The 15,754-nt window shown below is 45.2% G+C and overlaps 3 protein-coding genes across 3 annotated transcripts; 1 reads left to right on the top strand and 2 right to left on the bottom strand.

The window, feature by feature from the left end:
• Positions 1-1,284: 1,284 nt before the first annotated feature.
• pigh (phosphatidylinositol glycan anchor biosynthesis, class H) lies at positions 1,285-3,339 on the bottom strand. Its single transcript, XM_068708279.1, has 4 exons — positions 2,783-3,339; positions 2,187-2,396; positions 1,967-2,050; positions 1,285-1,804 (listed from the first exon to the last, which is right to left on the bottom strand). Exons 1-4 carry the CDS (start codon positions 2,957-2,959, stop codon positions 1,733-1,735), a joined length of 543 nt encoding a protein of 180 aa, XP_068564380.1. The 5' UTR covers positions 2,960-3,339; the 3' UTR covers positions 1,285-1,732.
• A 237-nt stretch (positions 3,340-3,576) lies between these two features.
• zfyve1 (zinc finger, FYVE domain containing 1) lies at positions 3,577-10,791 on the top strand. Its single transcript, XM_068708927.1, has 12 exons — positions 3,577-4,579; positions 4,676-4,919; positions 5,024-5,284; positions 5,410-5,624; positions 5,757-5,863; positions 6,956-7,064; positions 7,158-7,255; positions 7,481-7,598; positions 7,893-8,063; positions 8,562-8,742; positions 8,856-8,969; positions 9,070-10,791. Exons 1-12 carry the CDS (start codon positions 4,091-4,093, stop codon positions 9,300-9,302), a joined length of 2,340 nt encoding a protein of 779 aa, XP_068565028.1. The 5' UTR covers positions 3,577-4,090; the 3' UTR covers positions 9,303-10,791.
• Positions 10,792-10,859: 68 nt separating this feature from the next.
• On the bottom strand, positions 10,860-15,665 carry wdr21 (WD repeat domain 21). The gene is made up of 13 exons (XM_068708928.1): positions 14,849-15,665; positions 14,598-14,737; positions 14,278-14,435; positions 14,103-14,185; positions 13,677-13,779; positions 13,394-13,537; positions 13,262-13,311; positions 13,062-13,141; positions 12,692-12,784; positions 12,388-12,485; positions 12,052-12,228; positions 11,789-11,903; positions 10,860-11,517 (listed from the first exon to the last, which is right to left on the bottom strand). The coding sequence occupies exons 1-13, from the start codon at positions 14,944-14,946 to the stop codon at positions 11,273-11,275; spliced, it is 1,584 nt and encodes a 527-aa protein (XP_068565029.1). The 5' UTR covers positions 14,947-15,665; the 3' UTR covers positions 10,860-11,272.
• Positions 15,666-15,754: the final 89 nt, after the last annotated feature.

Raw genomic sequence — 15,754 nt, 5'->3', positions numbered from 1 at the left:
ATGAGGCCTATTCAGAGGCCCCGAGGTGTCACTCCTGGTCACTCCCAGGTTTCTGCTCCGCCTGGTCCCTGGCTGTTTCGCACCTCCAGGAGGGACTATTATCCTGTCAGCGGGCCACTCTTCACAGCAGTGTAACGCTTCGCCCCGTGAAAATCACACCCTTCTGCTTGTTTTGTTGGCCTGTGGAGCGCAGAGTTCACGCACGGCTCTGACCGGGAACTGCAGATGGTCATAGAGAATCAGAATGGTCCAAAAAAAAAAAAAAAGACAAGGCCTGGAGGGGTGAACAGGCCGAGTGGTGGTGAAAACAAGGACTCTGAACTTTAAACTGTGGGCAATGGAGACCCATTAAACGTTCAAACATATTCTTATAGATTAGTTACAACCAGGAGGATAACTTTTTACTCCAAGCAGCTTATATTGTCCTCACGTATACATTTATATTGCAATTAATTCAAGCAGTGTCACTTTACAGTAAGCACTGGACACAATGCTCCTCACTCAAAAGGAAGTGCTTCTTCGTTTGGTTGTTATCCAAAAGAACTTGATTTCTGCATTAGTGGTGAGTTAGAGAATAAACTTCTTCACGCAGCACTGATCTGAGACAAGATGTGTTTTGTTGCATACTACTTCTTATAGTGACAGGGTGACAGCTGGGGTAATAATTGTTCCAATCACAATTTAACAAGAAGGTTACAAAAGAAAAAGTAGTGTCAGCTCAGCACTCGTATAGTTTAAGGCCTTATCAAACGGTTCGGGTCATTCCTCTGCAACGTATGGCTACTCATTCTGAACTTGATCCGACTGACGTCATTATTGTCGTTTGTTCAGTGAGGTACCCTTGAGTGACATTTCTGAAAACAGGTCTGGTAAAGTCTCAGGTAAGGTGACACCTGAGGTAAACGTGAGCAACTGCCTCTAAGAGCTGAAGGTCGAGCAAAAATATATTTGAGGACGGTGTGGATGTTTATTTATAAAAAATGTATTATATATATATATATATATATATATATAAAATACACATTACATCTGGCACTACACATTTAATTAGTATTTCCTAAAGCTGTCTCCGTACATACAGGGGCAAAAAGAAAGCAGGTTTCTTATGTAATTGTGGACTGATTCATGAATCTACTTTCCAAAAGTTTGACTAAGGCAATATATGAGCTCGAGTAAGTGTGGTGCTGCCCCCTACTGGGGAAGGAAAGTAAAGCTCGTCAAAAACATTAACCCAAGGCATACAGCATCTACCAGTGACGGCAAATCATTTAGGAACAACATTGATTGTGTTTTAACAAATTTATTTTTATCAAAAATACAGTGTGGGAATGCTTGCAAAATACAGACATTGGCATAAATAGTAAATTAAAATCTAAATGCATATATAAGTCGATGCCAGTTTAAAAAGGTCTGGCTCTTTAGGTTTAAGTCGTCTAACACCAGTGCTATTTGCACAAGTTATTCAAGTAACAATCAACATAAAGTTATTATAAAACATGACTAAATTTGATTTTGTATTCAACAGATTACATTCACATTCATACAGGTTAGAAAAAAAAGAAAATCGTGAAAAAATACACTGTATTTACTCTTCAAAACGCTGTACATCAAATCAAGAAAAACTACCGGCTTTCTGCTTCTATCCACTAAAATTAAATTAATTGAACAAAGAAATATTAAAAGCATACTGCATGGCCAGAAAAACATTGCCAATGTATGTAGTTGTGTGTCATCAGCACTTTGAAATAATCTCCTGACAGCTTTTGTAAACTTTCACCAAGCAGTTCAGCCTTGGCTTTGAACTCTGAAAAATTAGAAGAAGAAAAAAGAGGATAATTAGAAACAGGTTACTGCAAATGACACCGTGTGTATTAAAAGCCTTCATACAGGAGGTAAACAAGAAACACCAACTGTCCAAAAGCAAGCTGCATTATGGGATACGCGTACACCTTGCAGTCAACCTCACCTGAAACAACGGCACAACACTCGACACCGCATCAGGTTCTGATGGGTCCTTCAACAGCACACAAAGGTAGTAGATGATTTGATGCTGAAATAAAAGCATTACACATCAACGCACTCTTCTTACAAAAGCACAAACTGACATAACTTTACTGCATATTATAAAATGATGTGAAAATGTGAATTTGCACACAAGTGACAGAGGCACAAGCGTCCTTATTCACCATGTAAATAGCTTCGTTGATGACGATGTCCTTGATCTTGCTCATCTCGATGAAGGTGGTGGTCTCACGGCCTGAGGCGTAGCTGGAGGACAGCTGGATGCCCAGAGAGCGGATGACTATCAGGGACTCGTGGTCTACCTTCACAAAGTGGATGTGAAGCATCATGCCAACCAGGGTGACGAATATGGCACTGGACAGAACAGCTGTGTTCTGCAAGAGAGAGAGAATATTGAAATTATATCATATAATAAAAAAATAATTATTGTGTATCCATGTTATTGTATGTTTAATTTGTTTTGATGATTTGGCAATACTGTTCATGGCAATAAAGCAAATTTAATTGGAGAGAGAGAGAGAGAGAGAGAGAGAGCAATCAACATGTAGATATTAAAAAACGAAATTAAATTTACTGATCCAAAGGGAGCATCAGCAATATTTTGTCCACTAGAAGTAAAATCCTAGTACCTAGCCTCAACAATATGACTGATGCTGCTCTCAAACAATAACTAGTCCTGCATAGGTGTACGTTAACATAGTACGTTAACATGATTCAGTTCTAGTCAGGGTTGACTGTTGTCGGAGCTCATGTGTCTTACCTCTGTGAAGAAGAACACGGCGTATGCCAAAAGCCAAACCGAGCAGGTGAACACCATCACCTTACCGATGGACACTTTGGGGACGCTGACGGTGAACTCCCTGCAGAGGCTGGAGTGACTCTGACAGTCCAGAGATATGGCTTTGCCATTAATGTCAGTGTAGGCTTCGTCCTCCATCACGAAAGCAACAAAAAAACGGCGGAGAGCAGAGGAAGAAAGCAAAGCTCTCGAACACAGTTAGCCTAGCCAGCTAACACTCAAAACAAGGTTAGCATTGAGCTAGCTTTTGGCTATCAGCGAACCGGGGCAAGGTCAGTCGCACATGAAGAGATAAAGGGATGTTTTCCTGGACGGGAAATGATGAATGCACATACGATGCTAACTATTTATAATTAGTTATAAAACATGCATACATGTATTTGATATTAACGCGCTGTGTACTAAAATCACTTTGTCTGTCTCCGACTCTTTGTAAACTTCGGTTTACTCCGGTTACAAATGGTAGAAGGTGCAAAGCATTATGGGTAAGGTTAGCATCTCGTCGATATTTCCACTTTATTTATTTAAGTAGCCGAGTAGCTAAAGCCAAACTACATTTAAAAACCGTTTCAGGAGTATAAGTTAGTATATATATATATCAGATATATACACAATAGTTTATAAAAATCACAGATTTAACCCTCGTCTTTTTTTTTTGCAAAACTCCAAATCCGTCATTTCCCAAAATGCATTGCGTTTTAAAAAAAATGAACTGTGAACTCTGGATAAAAACAAGCCGATCAGCTGATGCAAAAGCAACAACATCGACAGGGTGTCTGACCGACACAGAATAGCTCAGCTAGCTAACTTTCTCAACAACGTTAGCTATATGTGGCAGTCGGCAGTGTTTGACAGTATACGTGTCCGCTTTTAGACTGTGCCGAGGCAGCGTTTTAGGCAGTCGACGTCCGTCGGACTCTTCCAACTGCTGCTAGGTCAGTCGATTGAAACGAATGTTTTTTGTTTCTTTAAAAGTGTCACGTCTCTTTGTGTGGCTCTAGTGATAAGATAAAACTATTTATTACGTTTCAGAACGTATTTTTTTATTTTTATTATGACTAGCGTATTGGGCTACTTTTTAAATTGCAACTTTGCTTTTTGACAGTATTGCATGAATTTTGCTTTTTTTTTGTGTGGACAATTTGAACAACAAGGTTAACGTTACATCACATCTGTAGTCGTAGAGATTTGCTTGACCGCACCATAAATTTGTCATCTGCCGCAATTGCTGTTGCAATCTAAGTCGTCCTGACCTGTCGAGAGCCTGAGATGAGTGGTCAAGGTCCGGCTGCAGATAAAGGGCTGATCGCGGTCCTGGGCTGTCAGGAGAACTACGCCTGTGGGGGTTCAGATGAGGCTGCGTTTGAGTGCGATGAATGCGGCAGCTTGCAGTGCGCCCGCTGCGAAATGGAGCTCCATCGCCAGGAGCGGATGAGGAATCACGACCGGGTTCGGATTGCACCGGGCCACGTTCCTTTCTGCGACTCGTGTAAAGGTGACAGCAGCTGCTCCGTCAACGGCGGACGGCTCAGAGCAGTGGTGCGCTGCCAGGGCTGTAAGATCAACCTGTGTTTGGACTGCCAGAAACGCACCCACAGTGGAGTCAACAAGAGGAAGCACCCTCTGACACCTTACCCCCCTGCCAAAGCCCCTCAGGACAACAGCGCGACTACTGGGGAGTCACAGATGGACATCCTGAAAGCCGAGCTGGAGAAGGTGTGCAGCTTCCTTCTGGTGGACGAGAAGGAGGAGATGCAGGTAAATACTTGTCGCATGTTGCAATAAATGTGGTTACCATAGCACCTGGTTATTGGGATGTGATGACGATGGGGCTGATCTCATGTGGATTCTCAGGTGAAGGATGAGGAGGACTTTGTGAGCAGGCTGGGCTGCAGGTCAGATGAGCTCCTCAAAGTGGTCTCCATCTTTGGAAACACCGGGGAGGGCAAGTCCCACACCCTGAACCATACTTTCTTCCTTGGACGAGAAGTGTTCAAGACCTCCCCCACCCAAGAGTCCTGCACCGTGGGTGTGTGGGCAGCTATGGACCCTGTGCACCGGGTGGTGGTCATCGACACAGAAGGACTGCTTGGGGCTGGTATGGGGCAAACAATGGAAGAGCTTAATATCATGAAATAAACAGAGGTAGCTGCTTTTCTCAACTAACACACCTTTTTACCCTGCTGTGGTTTCACTCACCAGGAGCAAATCAAGGCCAGCGAACACGCCTGCTCCTCAAAGTCCTGGCTATCTGCGACGTGGTCATCTACCGAACCCATGCCGACCGCCTCCACGATGATCTCTTCAAGTTCCTCGGTGACGCATCAGACGCCTACCTGAAACATTTCACCAGGGAGCTGAAAGCGACTACCACCCGCTGTGGTCTGGACGTCCCGTTGTCCACTCTGGGCCCTGCTGTGATCATCTTCCATGAGACGGTGCACACCAAGCTGCTAGGATCAGGTACATCAGTCACTCCCTTTGTATATTTTTGGACTGCAAAAATGAACAAGACTGACATAAGAATCCTACGTTCTCTCTCCTCCACTCTCTGTCCGTCTCTGCCTCCGTTTGTTCTCCATCTCCAGACAAACCATCCGACTCGGCAGAGCGTCTTCTCCAGGAGCGCTTCAGGAAGCTGGGTCTGTTTCCAGAAGCATTCAGCTCCATCCAGTACCGTGGAACTCGGACCTACAACCCTCCCACAGACTTCAGCGGTCTGCTGCGCAGCCTGGAGCAGCAGCTGGACAACAACACCACCCGCTCGCCGCGCTCCGCAAGCGTCATCTGCAAGGCTCTGCAGGTACTGATGCTTGATCGTATTATTCTCACTCCAAGAACGTGTTTGCGTTTATACACTACGAATGTGTTAATGTCAATATTGACAGTGACCGTTATTGACTCCCCCCCCCCCCCCCTCGGCTCCTTCCTTCAGGCCCTGAGCGAGCGCTTCAGCGGGGAGATTTCAGACGAGCACATGGCCAGTAACTCGTTCTTCCCAGATGAGTACTTTACCTGCTCTAGCCTCTGCCTCAGCTGTGGGTACGTGTCCCTCTGCACGCTGCGACCTTTGCAGTTCATTAACAGAAATGTAGAAATTAGAATTTAGTGATACTACGAAGAAGATATGACAGAAAAGGTGTCGCGGAACTAAACATTCCCAGATGTCACAGCTATCTTCTGCAGGGTAATGTAGGTAGCTTCTCACAGTGCTCTACTGGGCAGTGCCCTTTTATTTCTCCACGGATCACACACAGGCCGGCTTAGTTTCACCCAATTATTTTTAATGAAATTAAGCTTTTGATAGAAGGACAAAAAGTGAATGTCAGCCAAGTGAATTAACGACAATATTCTAACTCGGAAAGAGCACTCAGTGGCCCGGTGTCTCTGCAACGACCGCTGCTCTGCTGTGGGACTGAATGGACACAACCCATTATTGTCTTAACTCCCCCTCTAGTCACCAATGGCCTGTAAGGCGTCATAAAACACACTTTATTCAAACTCAAAAACAAGTAGCGATGTATGCAGGCAAGCTGCTCGAAGTTAAACTCACCAAGCTGTCTGCCCGCTTAGCAGTGGCTGAGTTGCGCCGAGAGACAGCAGTGTGTGTGTGTGTGTGTGTGTGTGTGTGTGTGTGTGTGTGTGTGTGTGTGTGTGTGTGTGTGTGTGTGTGTGTGTGTGTGTGTGTGTGTGTGTGTGTGTACTGGTAGTTCCATTGGCTGTTAGCTGTTAGCCAAGCGCCGTAAGAGTGAGGAGTCAGCAGGCAGTCAATGGCAGTATAAAACAGGCAAAAATGTTTGAGTCGCCGCAACCATGAGAGGTTCTTGAGCATGCTGCCATAACTGGTCAGATACAATTTACTGCAGAATGCAAGGTTAGCCGTGGACAGACACGGAGGTACACACTCACTCACTCACTCACTCACTCACTCACTCACTCACTCACAGACACATGTACACATGACATCGCATGATCCTCCTAATGGAGATAATAATAAGATAACTATTAAATGAATAAGTAATGGAAGAGTATTTTTGGAATTATAATTAAAAATGTGAATGTTAACAGTCGCCCTAAAAAAAACCTCACAACTTAACCATTACAAATTCTGGCCTATTTGTCTCTGACTTTCAGTTCAGGCTGTAAGAGGAGCATGAACCACCTCAAAGAAGGACTGGACCACGAAGCCAAACATCGCTGCCGCTACTCTGCACAGTATGACAACCGCATCTACACTTGCAAGGCAAGTACAGGCCCAGAATGCCACACGTGTGTGTGTGTGTGTGTTGAAGTGTACCTGTAAGTGGGTTCTGAGTGTCTGTGCTGAACTTCTCAGGCCTGCTACGAAGGAGGGAAGGAGGTAATAGTGGTTCCCAAAACGACGGCCTCGTCTGACTCACCGTGGTTTGGCTTGGCCATCTACGCCTGGTCCGGGTGAGTCCAGCTACCGCAGAGCCCTCTGGAAGACGATTGGAAATGGCTCTCTTGCAAGCACAGTGTGATCAACCCTTTAATTAACCTGGAACTCTTTTAATAACAACAAACAGTGCAAAGACAGATGTATTGCAGCTCTGCTATACACACACACACACACCAATAGGCATTATACTCTCTCCCCTTGGTCCTGGATCTGAGCTGTTTTATTTTGTCTTTGTTCAGGTATGTAATCGAGTGCCCCAACTGTGCAGTGATCTACAGAAGCAGGCAGTACTGGTATGGAAACCAGGACCCAGTGGAAACAGTGGTCAGAACAGAGATCCAGCACATCTGGCCTGGGGTAAGTCCACAGTGGAACAGCCAGTTTTTAACTCGAATGAATGTTGTCACATCCATTGCGAGCTGCGCTTGCAGTATATTCTTGCCCGCTGGTTGAATGTGGATGCCCAGGAAACTAATGCAAAATGTGGTTTTGGATAGTGTATGGCACACTAAAATACTGTAATTGTGTTCTGCACGCAACTAATGTTAAGTTAAGATTCTCTTAACAGTATGTGGGTACGGAAAGTCTGTCAGCTAGTGTTTTCATGTGTATCTTTACTTTGTTCTTCTCCTCTCGTCTTCGTCTTTTCAGTCCGACGGCTTTTTGAAAGACAACAACAACGCTGCCCAGAGGTTGCTGGATGGAGTCAAATACATTTCTCAGTCGGTGTCTGAACTCAGCGTCAAGCCTGCCAAAGCGGTCACCTCGTGGCTCACCGACCAGATCGCTCCGACCTACTGGAAGCCCAACTCTCTTATCCTGGTGCGTAGCTAAAACTGCACTGCAGCTAGAGGACAATGCAAACGCTGTGAGGGAAATTACCAATTTACAAAAAAAAAACAAAAACAGAACCACATGTAGATGCAACTTTGGACTTGAGTCAAACAGTTTTTCAGTTCAAAGGAGTCCTCGCTGTACTCAGCTCAGTCTTTTTCACTGAGGTTTAGCCTTTTTCTTACACGTCTTTGGCATTTGTAACGGTTAAATGGTAGATTGTGTAGAATCAGCTGGCAGCTTTACAGTAGTGCAACATTTCAAGACGAAGATTTGATTTTGAAGAGGAACATTTGTTGCTTAGATGCAGCGTTGGTGAAGGGGCAATGAAGACAGATACTCGAAAATGTTAGACTATATGGATATGTGACAACTGGTGGTAAACTCTCATCTCATCGTGTGTGTGTGTGTGTGTGTGTGTGTGTGTGCGTGTGTGCGTGTGTGCGTGTGTGCGTGCGTGCGTGCGTGCGTGCGTGCGTGTTGCAGAAATGCCATAAATGTGGGGAAGAGTTCCAGCCCAATGACACCAAGCACCACTGTCGCGCCTGTGGAGAGGGCTTCTGTGAGTCCTGCTCCTCAAAAACCCGGCCGGTCCCAGAGAGGGGCTGGGGGCTCGCACCGGTCCGGGTCTGCGACGCGTGTTTCCACAACAGGGGAATCCCAACCGGTAAATCCCCCCCGTTTAATGTCCGATGCGATGTCAGTTTTAATTACAGAATGTGATTCTTATCGGCGTGTGACTTCCTGGTTTTTTAATGTGTGCATGCCTCCGTGTTGCAGAGTTGCTGGACGCTGCCTTGGAGGAGGAGGGAGGCACCCTGATAGCCAGGAAGGTCGGGGAGGTGGTTCAGAACACTTTAGGGGCTGTGGTCGGTGCCATCGACATACCTCTCGGTGAGCATGACATCCGTCCACATTATCAAAACAACGCAGATAAAGATTTTGTAACTGAAGCTATCGCTCTGTCTACCGCTTTCGTCTCCTCTGCGTCCAGGCCTGGTGAAGGACGCCGCTCGTCCGGCCTACTGGGTCCCGGATCAGGACATCCACGCCTGCAGCGAGTGCCAGAGGGAGTTCTCCCCGCGGCTCTCCATCCACCACTGCCGCTCCTGCGGCCAGGGAGTGTGCGACGACTGCTCCCAGGAGCGGCGCGCCGTTCCCTCCCGCGGATGGGACCACCCGGTGAGGGTCTGCAACGGCTGCACCCAGAAACCCGGGGAGCTTTAGCAGGACGAGGAGCGGGTTTGAGGGCGCCGGCCTCTGTGAAAACTGGAATTGTCAACATTTTGACAAAAAAAAAAAAAAAATGCTTCCGTTCCCCTTTTTGGTCTCTTTAGTGGCATTCCTTGGCTGCCACTAGACTGTCTGTGGCAGGTTGGACTCTTGTTTGTTGTTTTTTTTCCCCCCCGACACCGTCCTCATGTCAGTCCCTTGACGCTATTTCACTTTAATATGCCTATATTTTACACTGTGAAGAATATCAGTCAGAGTGAGACTTGAATATCAAGAAGGGAGGTGAGATAAAAGAACTTGATGCTGTTTTATGAAAGGAAGTGTTGTACCCGCTTGCTTACAATTTGAGTTCAGGTAAATTTCCATTTTACCTCTTTTGATCCTTTTTTTTAAAACGTGTATTGATGCACATGAACCCCTTTCACAATCCCTCCCCAGTGTGACACACTAGTACTATTAGCACCTTTTGTAGTCTGGGGCTACATGTGTGAACCGTTTTAATAATAGGACCGATTCCAGGTAAGCACTTTTATTCTAAGAATGTTTCTGCAGGAGCCCCTGGACGGAGCATTCGGGGGTTGGCTTTAGAGGAATCGATGGAAAACCTGAACCATGAAATTTCACGATTGTTTCTGATCCTTGTTCGAATGGATCCACAGTAGTTTTCCTCTGCTTCAGCCCTGGAAGCTTTAACTTTTCTGCTGCCCTTTTTGGCTTCAGAACAATCTGAAGCCTTTGATGTACTGTAGCACCGAGATGCATTCCAACTTGTATAATTACTTAGTATAAACTTCTTACATAATCCCGCAATACTTTGTGGTTGTTTGTGCATTTGAATGGACAGATAATAGAGCAGCCTTAATAACGCTCTCCACATTGTTTAGATTTTACATAATGTATCTATATGGGGAAGAAAAAAAAAAGTTTACTTTCATAGGGGATTTTTTTTTAAATAGCCTCAATTTGTTTTTAAAATGTTAAAACTACAAATCTGACTGCATTGGGATGAAATGCAACAGGAAGGGCTTTTAAGGAGTGGCTGGCTCACAGTAGCATCATGGTACAGAAAAGACTTGAAACCATCTTTTGAGGCTGGCCCCTCAAACCGGGAAACGACTAAATAAGAGTAATCGTTTACTCGTCCAACTCAGGCCGAGTCGCTAGGTAGATCGTAGCGCCACGTTACTGACTGTACTGCGCATCAATGTGACAAACGCACGCGATGACGCAGCTACGCTTTTGACTGAACACCCGGGCATTGTCGGGACGGTTAACCCGTTATATTTTTTAAGTGACTGACTGGGAGAGTTGGTTTGATTACTATCGCAACAAATAAGCTGAAATAACACTTTTACCTGAATCAGTGAACTGTCATCGTTGTTCCTATTTCAAGAGATGTTACGAATGTCACGAGGAACAAATCAATACCTTTATGATCATGTCATGTATGCTCATACAGTATGTATTAAACTGCAGAAACTCACTGTGTGTGTGTGTGTGTGTGTGTGTGTGTGTGTCATTTAGGAGCAAATACAAAGCAACAGACCAGTGTTTACTGCTTTTCTTTTTTTTTTAAATAGAATTGTCATTGAACAGCAATTAGAAAATGTGTTGATTTACAGTATTATCACTCCGATCAGAAACATCCTAAATCATATTAAAAATCAAAGTCAATCATGTCATAAGAGCACTTTTTTTTGTGTAAAGATTACAGAGATCTTAACTCTAACTGTGTGCACTTGTGTATGTGGCACTTCTATTTCCTTTTGGCACAAACAAAGTGGGTCAAAAAACAACATTCCCCTGAGACTTCAACGTTACTCTTCTGAGGTCATACTGGCCAAAGCCTTTCAATTATAAAATCCCTCTATGAAATATAACTCCATCCATAAATTTGGCAAAAAAAACAACAACAACAACCCCCACACGGCGTTTTAAGAAACGATAAGCGAGATGAAGAATCCTCAGTCTTTTCCTAAAAGCCAGCCCGGCTGCTCTCCTCCTTCCTGGTAGTCGGTGTTGTATGGGAAGTAGTACAGGTCGTGTTTGACGGCCATGAGGAGGCCGGGGAGCCCACGGCAGCCGCCCAACTTGGAGGAGAAAACCACGCTGGGGATCATGTCGTTTGCGGCTGGGTGGGGGGATGGGATAGTCCTCAGTAGTTGGCCATCTTGTAGGCTCCATAACCTTGTGTAGCAATCCTGACCGACTGGGGGAAAAGCACAGAGGAGGAGGAGGAAATGCAAAATGAGATGGAAAGCACCTTGGGAGAGACATTAGACATCTTTAGCGAGCTTCGGTTCTCTCAAACCATCTCTGAAACACCTCATCTGGCCGTAGTGAATCTTTAAACGCGACTGGCTCAATCTTGAGTAACTCTAAACCTGGTATCCCTTTGATGGAGTCAGTTAAACAGCGAGCGTTGTGAAAGCTGAATTGTTTTACAGTGTGTTGATGAAGCACAGTGTGTCCTCTCATACCTGCCAACAAAAGCCCCTCAGGCTCATTGACTTGGATGGGAAGGTAGGCGTGCTCATTGTGGTGCCCTTTGTACTCCTGTACTGCCTTTGTCACTCGCACATCCCACAGCTTAATCTGCACATGAATAGAAGAAAACAGACAAATGGATGGCGATAATAAAGTCCCTGTGGGTTAATATGTTTCTTAATTATCTTCTTTTTTCCCCACTTGGGTCATTAGTCCGATCTCTGGCGTTAAAAAAATAAATAAAAATAAAGCTGACCTGGCCCAGCATGTCAGCAGCAAGCAGGTAGTTCTCATCCTGGAGGACGCGTACGGAGGTGATGGCCGACTCTTGGTGGAAGCGACTTGCCTTCCAGCTGTGATCCCTGCGGCCACGCTGACGCAGGTCGAGGCTGAAGATCTCTCCTGATCGGCACCCGTTAAACAGCACAGGGACCTGGGGGGGGGGGGGGGGGGGGGGGGGGGGGGGGAGACGAGGAGGCGTTTTATCTTCCTGGCCTTTCTTCTCTTTCTTACAGTGTGCTCCGTCACAGAGAAATCCATACTACACATTAAAAGTCAACTCAATCACTGTGTGACGCAACAGATGACTCACCCGGAGGGCAAACTGCTGAGCCAAGACGTCGCTGCCGGTGCTGTACGTCTGCGTCCGGCCCGTCTCCGCATCCTTCACTATCACCCTACGAGACAGGCCTGCCGACACGTGCGAAAAACAATAGCTTAGATATAGAAATTTGAAATTTGTGTTCTGCCCAAACAAATTGAGTGTGCTCTAAGAGACGTTAGCCACGCCAACAAACTCCTCACGGCTCTACAGACGCCAATTATTATGGTCATTTGATTATGAATATCATATTTGATCATGCGTTGCGAGACAAATTGATGATGACTGCACAGACCAGTGCTGAAGGTCTTGTCAAACTGGGGGTTGAGGCACCAAGCACAAGACCAGGCTGAGGATATCTTAAAGCTACACAGCATCCCGGGCTGGTCTGAGGACAGAGGAGAGATGTTATAATGGGGTCGTAAACAAACAATGCCAACATGAAATATGTCTGTTTTTTCAGTCTGCAAGCGTATTACAAGCTCAGGAATTGTTAAGCGAAATGAGTGTTAATGAACTAAAAGAATGTGTAGTAAATTATCATTTAAATAAAAAGCCTTATGTTAAAATCAGACAAAGATCTACTGTCTATAATTAAACATAGTAGGCTACTGTGAATGTCTTCAACAGTGTGAGAAACATGAGAAGACTCTATTCAGTAGAACCTGGGTTGGAGTTGCTGAAGAGGGAAGCAGGAAGTAAACTGACGCAGCCGGGGGTGTCTGCTGCTCCGACCAGACACAGCCTGGCAGTCAGCTCCGTCAAGGGACATACAGGCAGCTCTGGACTCTTAATGCTTATACAGTCTTTGCTTTTAAAAAAGGCATGCATGCTGACTAAGCTCACTACTAAAGCTGAAGGATACAGGACGTGGGAGTCTGGGTAGTTGACCGAGGCCCAGCAGATGGAATTCACCTGAAATAAGCAAAAACCTTTAGCTTATCTAAATATAATAAAAAAAAGAGTCACCGCTCCGGCTCCTGTGAAACACTCCCACCTTGCGGTTTGTGAAGTAGAGGTTGTCGCACATTTCCACGGACAAAGATCCCCGGCTGCTGCTGCTGAAGTTCATGATGCCGTACTTGCAGCCTCCGTGTGAGACGTCATTGACTGTGAACACTCGCTCGCATGCAGAGTCCCCCTGAGAAAGAGGAGGAAAAAGACGGAGAAATGAAATAAATCAACTTTGAAATTAAGAAGAAATTGCGTCTATACAGGGCATCTACTACGACTGCGATATTGCATTAGCCCTCGCGTGTATAGCGCGTCCACGTTCTCACCACTATGAGTCTGAAGTTGTCGGTGTTGGGGTTGCTGTTGTCCGTGCTCTGGATCTCCAGTTGGTGGCGTTTCATTCCACTGACCTTCACCTCATGGACCAGCCTGGAGACGCACAGTAACCACGTAAACACCAACTACAACCAAATCATTAACACGCCTCCTCTCCGGTCTCCGGGAATTGAATCAACATTGTTAAAATTGTCAGGCAACGCAATATTTTGACCGCGACTATTTTCAAACTCACGTCAAAATTGATTTGCATTATAGTTAGTGGCCCGGCAGTGCTCCAAAGAAAACTCTAGACATGCAGAAGTGATTATCATTAAAGTGATTAAAGTGACTGTGTTTTCTGGGATGTATTACAGCTGTGGGCATTCAGCTCTATGTCCAGGAATGCATGCGCACACAGCAGTGTGTCACAGTACCTGCAATAGGAGTTCTCAGGTAACATGCCGAGGTGTCTTTTCTGCAGCAGCAGCAAAGTGTTCAGTCCTGTTCTTGGTGCTTTCTATGAAGAACATCATACATGTTCCACCATTAAACCCAAGCATGTGGTGAGCAAAAGTACAACCGAAGCTTCGAAAATGACAACAAACTCACTTTTCTGGGCTTTTCGTCCTCTGCAAGCATCTTGTTTCTCCGTTTCTCTCTTTCTTTCTCCTGCAGCTGCTCTCTGGTCAGTGGGTTACAGTTGTTGTGTCCGGGCAGCAGGCGGAAGTAACGGTTTTTCTCTGGGTCAAAGTAGAAACCAGGCAGCTCTGGCAACAGAACGGGTGTTTATTAAATTAAGCACTGATAAGGTGGGCAGACAGATTACTGTCACTGACTAACACGTACACAGTGCTTGTTACGTGTAATGGCTGTTGACTGAACACCAGAGAACTAATGCTTGTTTAATTATGGAGAGGGTTGGTACTGACCTGGTACAGCACTGCTGGTCTGAGAGGAGGAGGAGGAAGATGAGGAGGAAGATGAGGAGGAAGACGAGGAGGAGGCGGACTGGTTTTCAAATCTCCTCTCAGGTGGTCTTAATGATGGCCGTGCATTACTATGTCCAGAGCTGTGAACAGAACACCACTCTTACTGACGTTACAAACACTGGTGGCCAGTATTGACTAAAGAGGCACACATCACATTATTGTTTTAAACTTCAATGTCTCCTTCAACGTACCACTGTTCGTCCTGTGTTGACCATTGTCGGTTGCCTCTGTACCATCCACCTCGTCGCCTGTGCGGTCGCTGCCCTTCTCTCCAGTTCCACTTCTTCATCCCTTTCCTGCTTGGGTCACCAAGTGAGGATCCCTCACGCCGCGTCTTTCGAGTTAACTTCTAACGCTATTTTTAGTCGTGTGTAGCAGCATGTTTACTTGTTAGCCAAGTTAGCAAGTTGTAGTCATTAGCATTTTGTTGAGCTAACGTCAACTACACATCGTCCTCGACACTTTTATAAGTATTACTGGACATTAAACGTGAGTAAACGTAAAGACGGTTTCAATATATTAATAAACACGCTTTCCGTTGAGTATAAACAGGCTTTATTTTCTTATCAAACTGATTTTACAGTTGGTTTTAGCACCTCTTGAGCTAACTGCTGAGTTCCTGCTGTTATCCCGCCTTCAAATGTCAGTCATTGGCTGGTCGCTAACAATAGTGCGTGACGTGGCAGGCATTCATTGGTTGTTTTCGTTGCAAACGTTTCAGGCACACATGAGTATAATAATTTAGGGATTTGTTTTATTTAACATGGATGATACATACTCTAAAGTACTAACACAACACGTGTGCTCCACAAACTTTCCTTTTACTTCCACCTAATTCTAATGAGTCACAAAAAGAAATACTTATTGTCCACACAGCCGTCAAAAAAAACCTAAACCAAACCAAAACTACAGAGAACATCACGTCAGAGCTCATGATGTTTGATAGTCGTATTTCACATTGTGACGTCTCCACTAAAATAAAGGCAAATTAATTTGATTCCATGACATTATTACTAGTCTACTCACTGTGAACTGGGACACTGATGTTGACAGATTACTCTGAGGCCACGCCCACTGTCTTAATAGCTGGTGTTCTA

This window comes from Cebidichthys violaceus, unplaced genomic scaffold (assembly GCF_023349555.1).
Source record: "Cebidichthys violaceus isolate CVI_PGR_0920_01 unplaced genomic scaffold, fCebVio1.0.p SCAF_14, whole genome shotgun sequence".
NCBI lineage: Eukaryota > Metazoa > Chordata > Actinopteri > Perciformes > Stichaeidae > Cebidichthys > Cebidichthys violaceus.
This window is presented reverse-complemented; position numbering and strand designations above follow the sequence as displayed.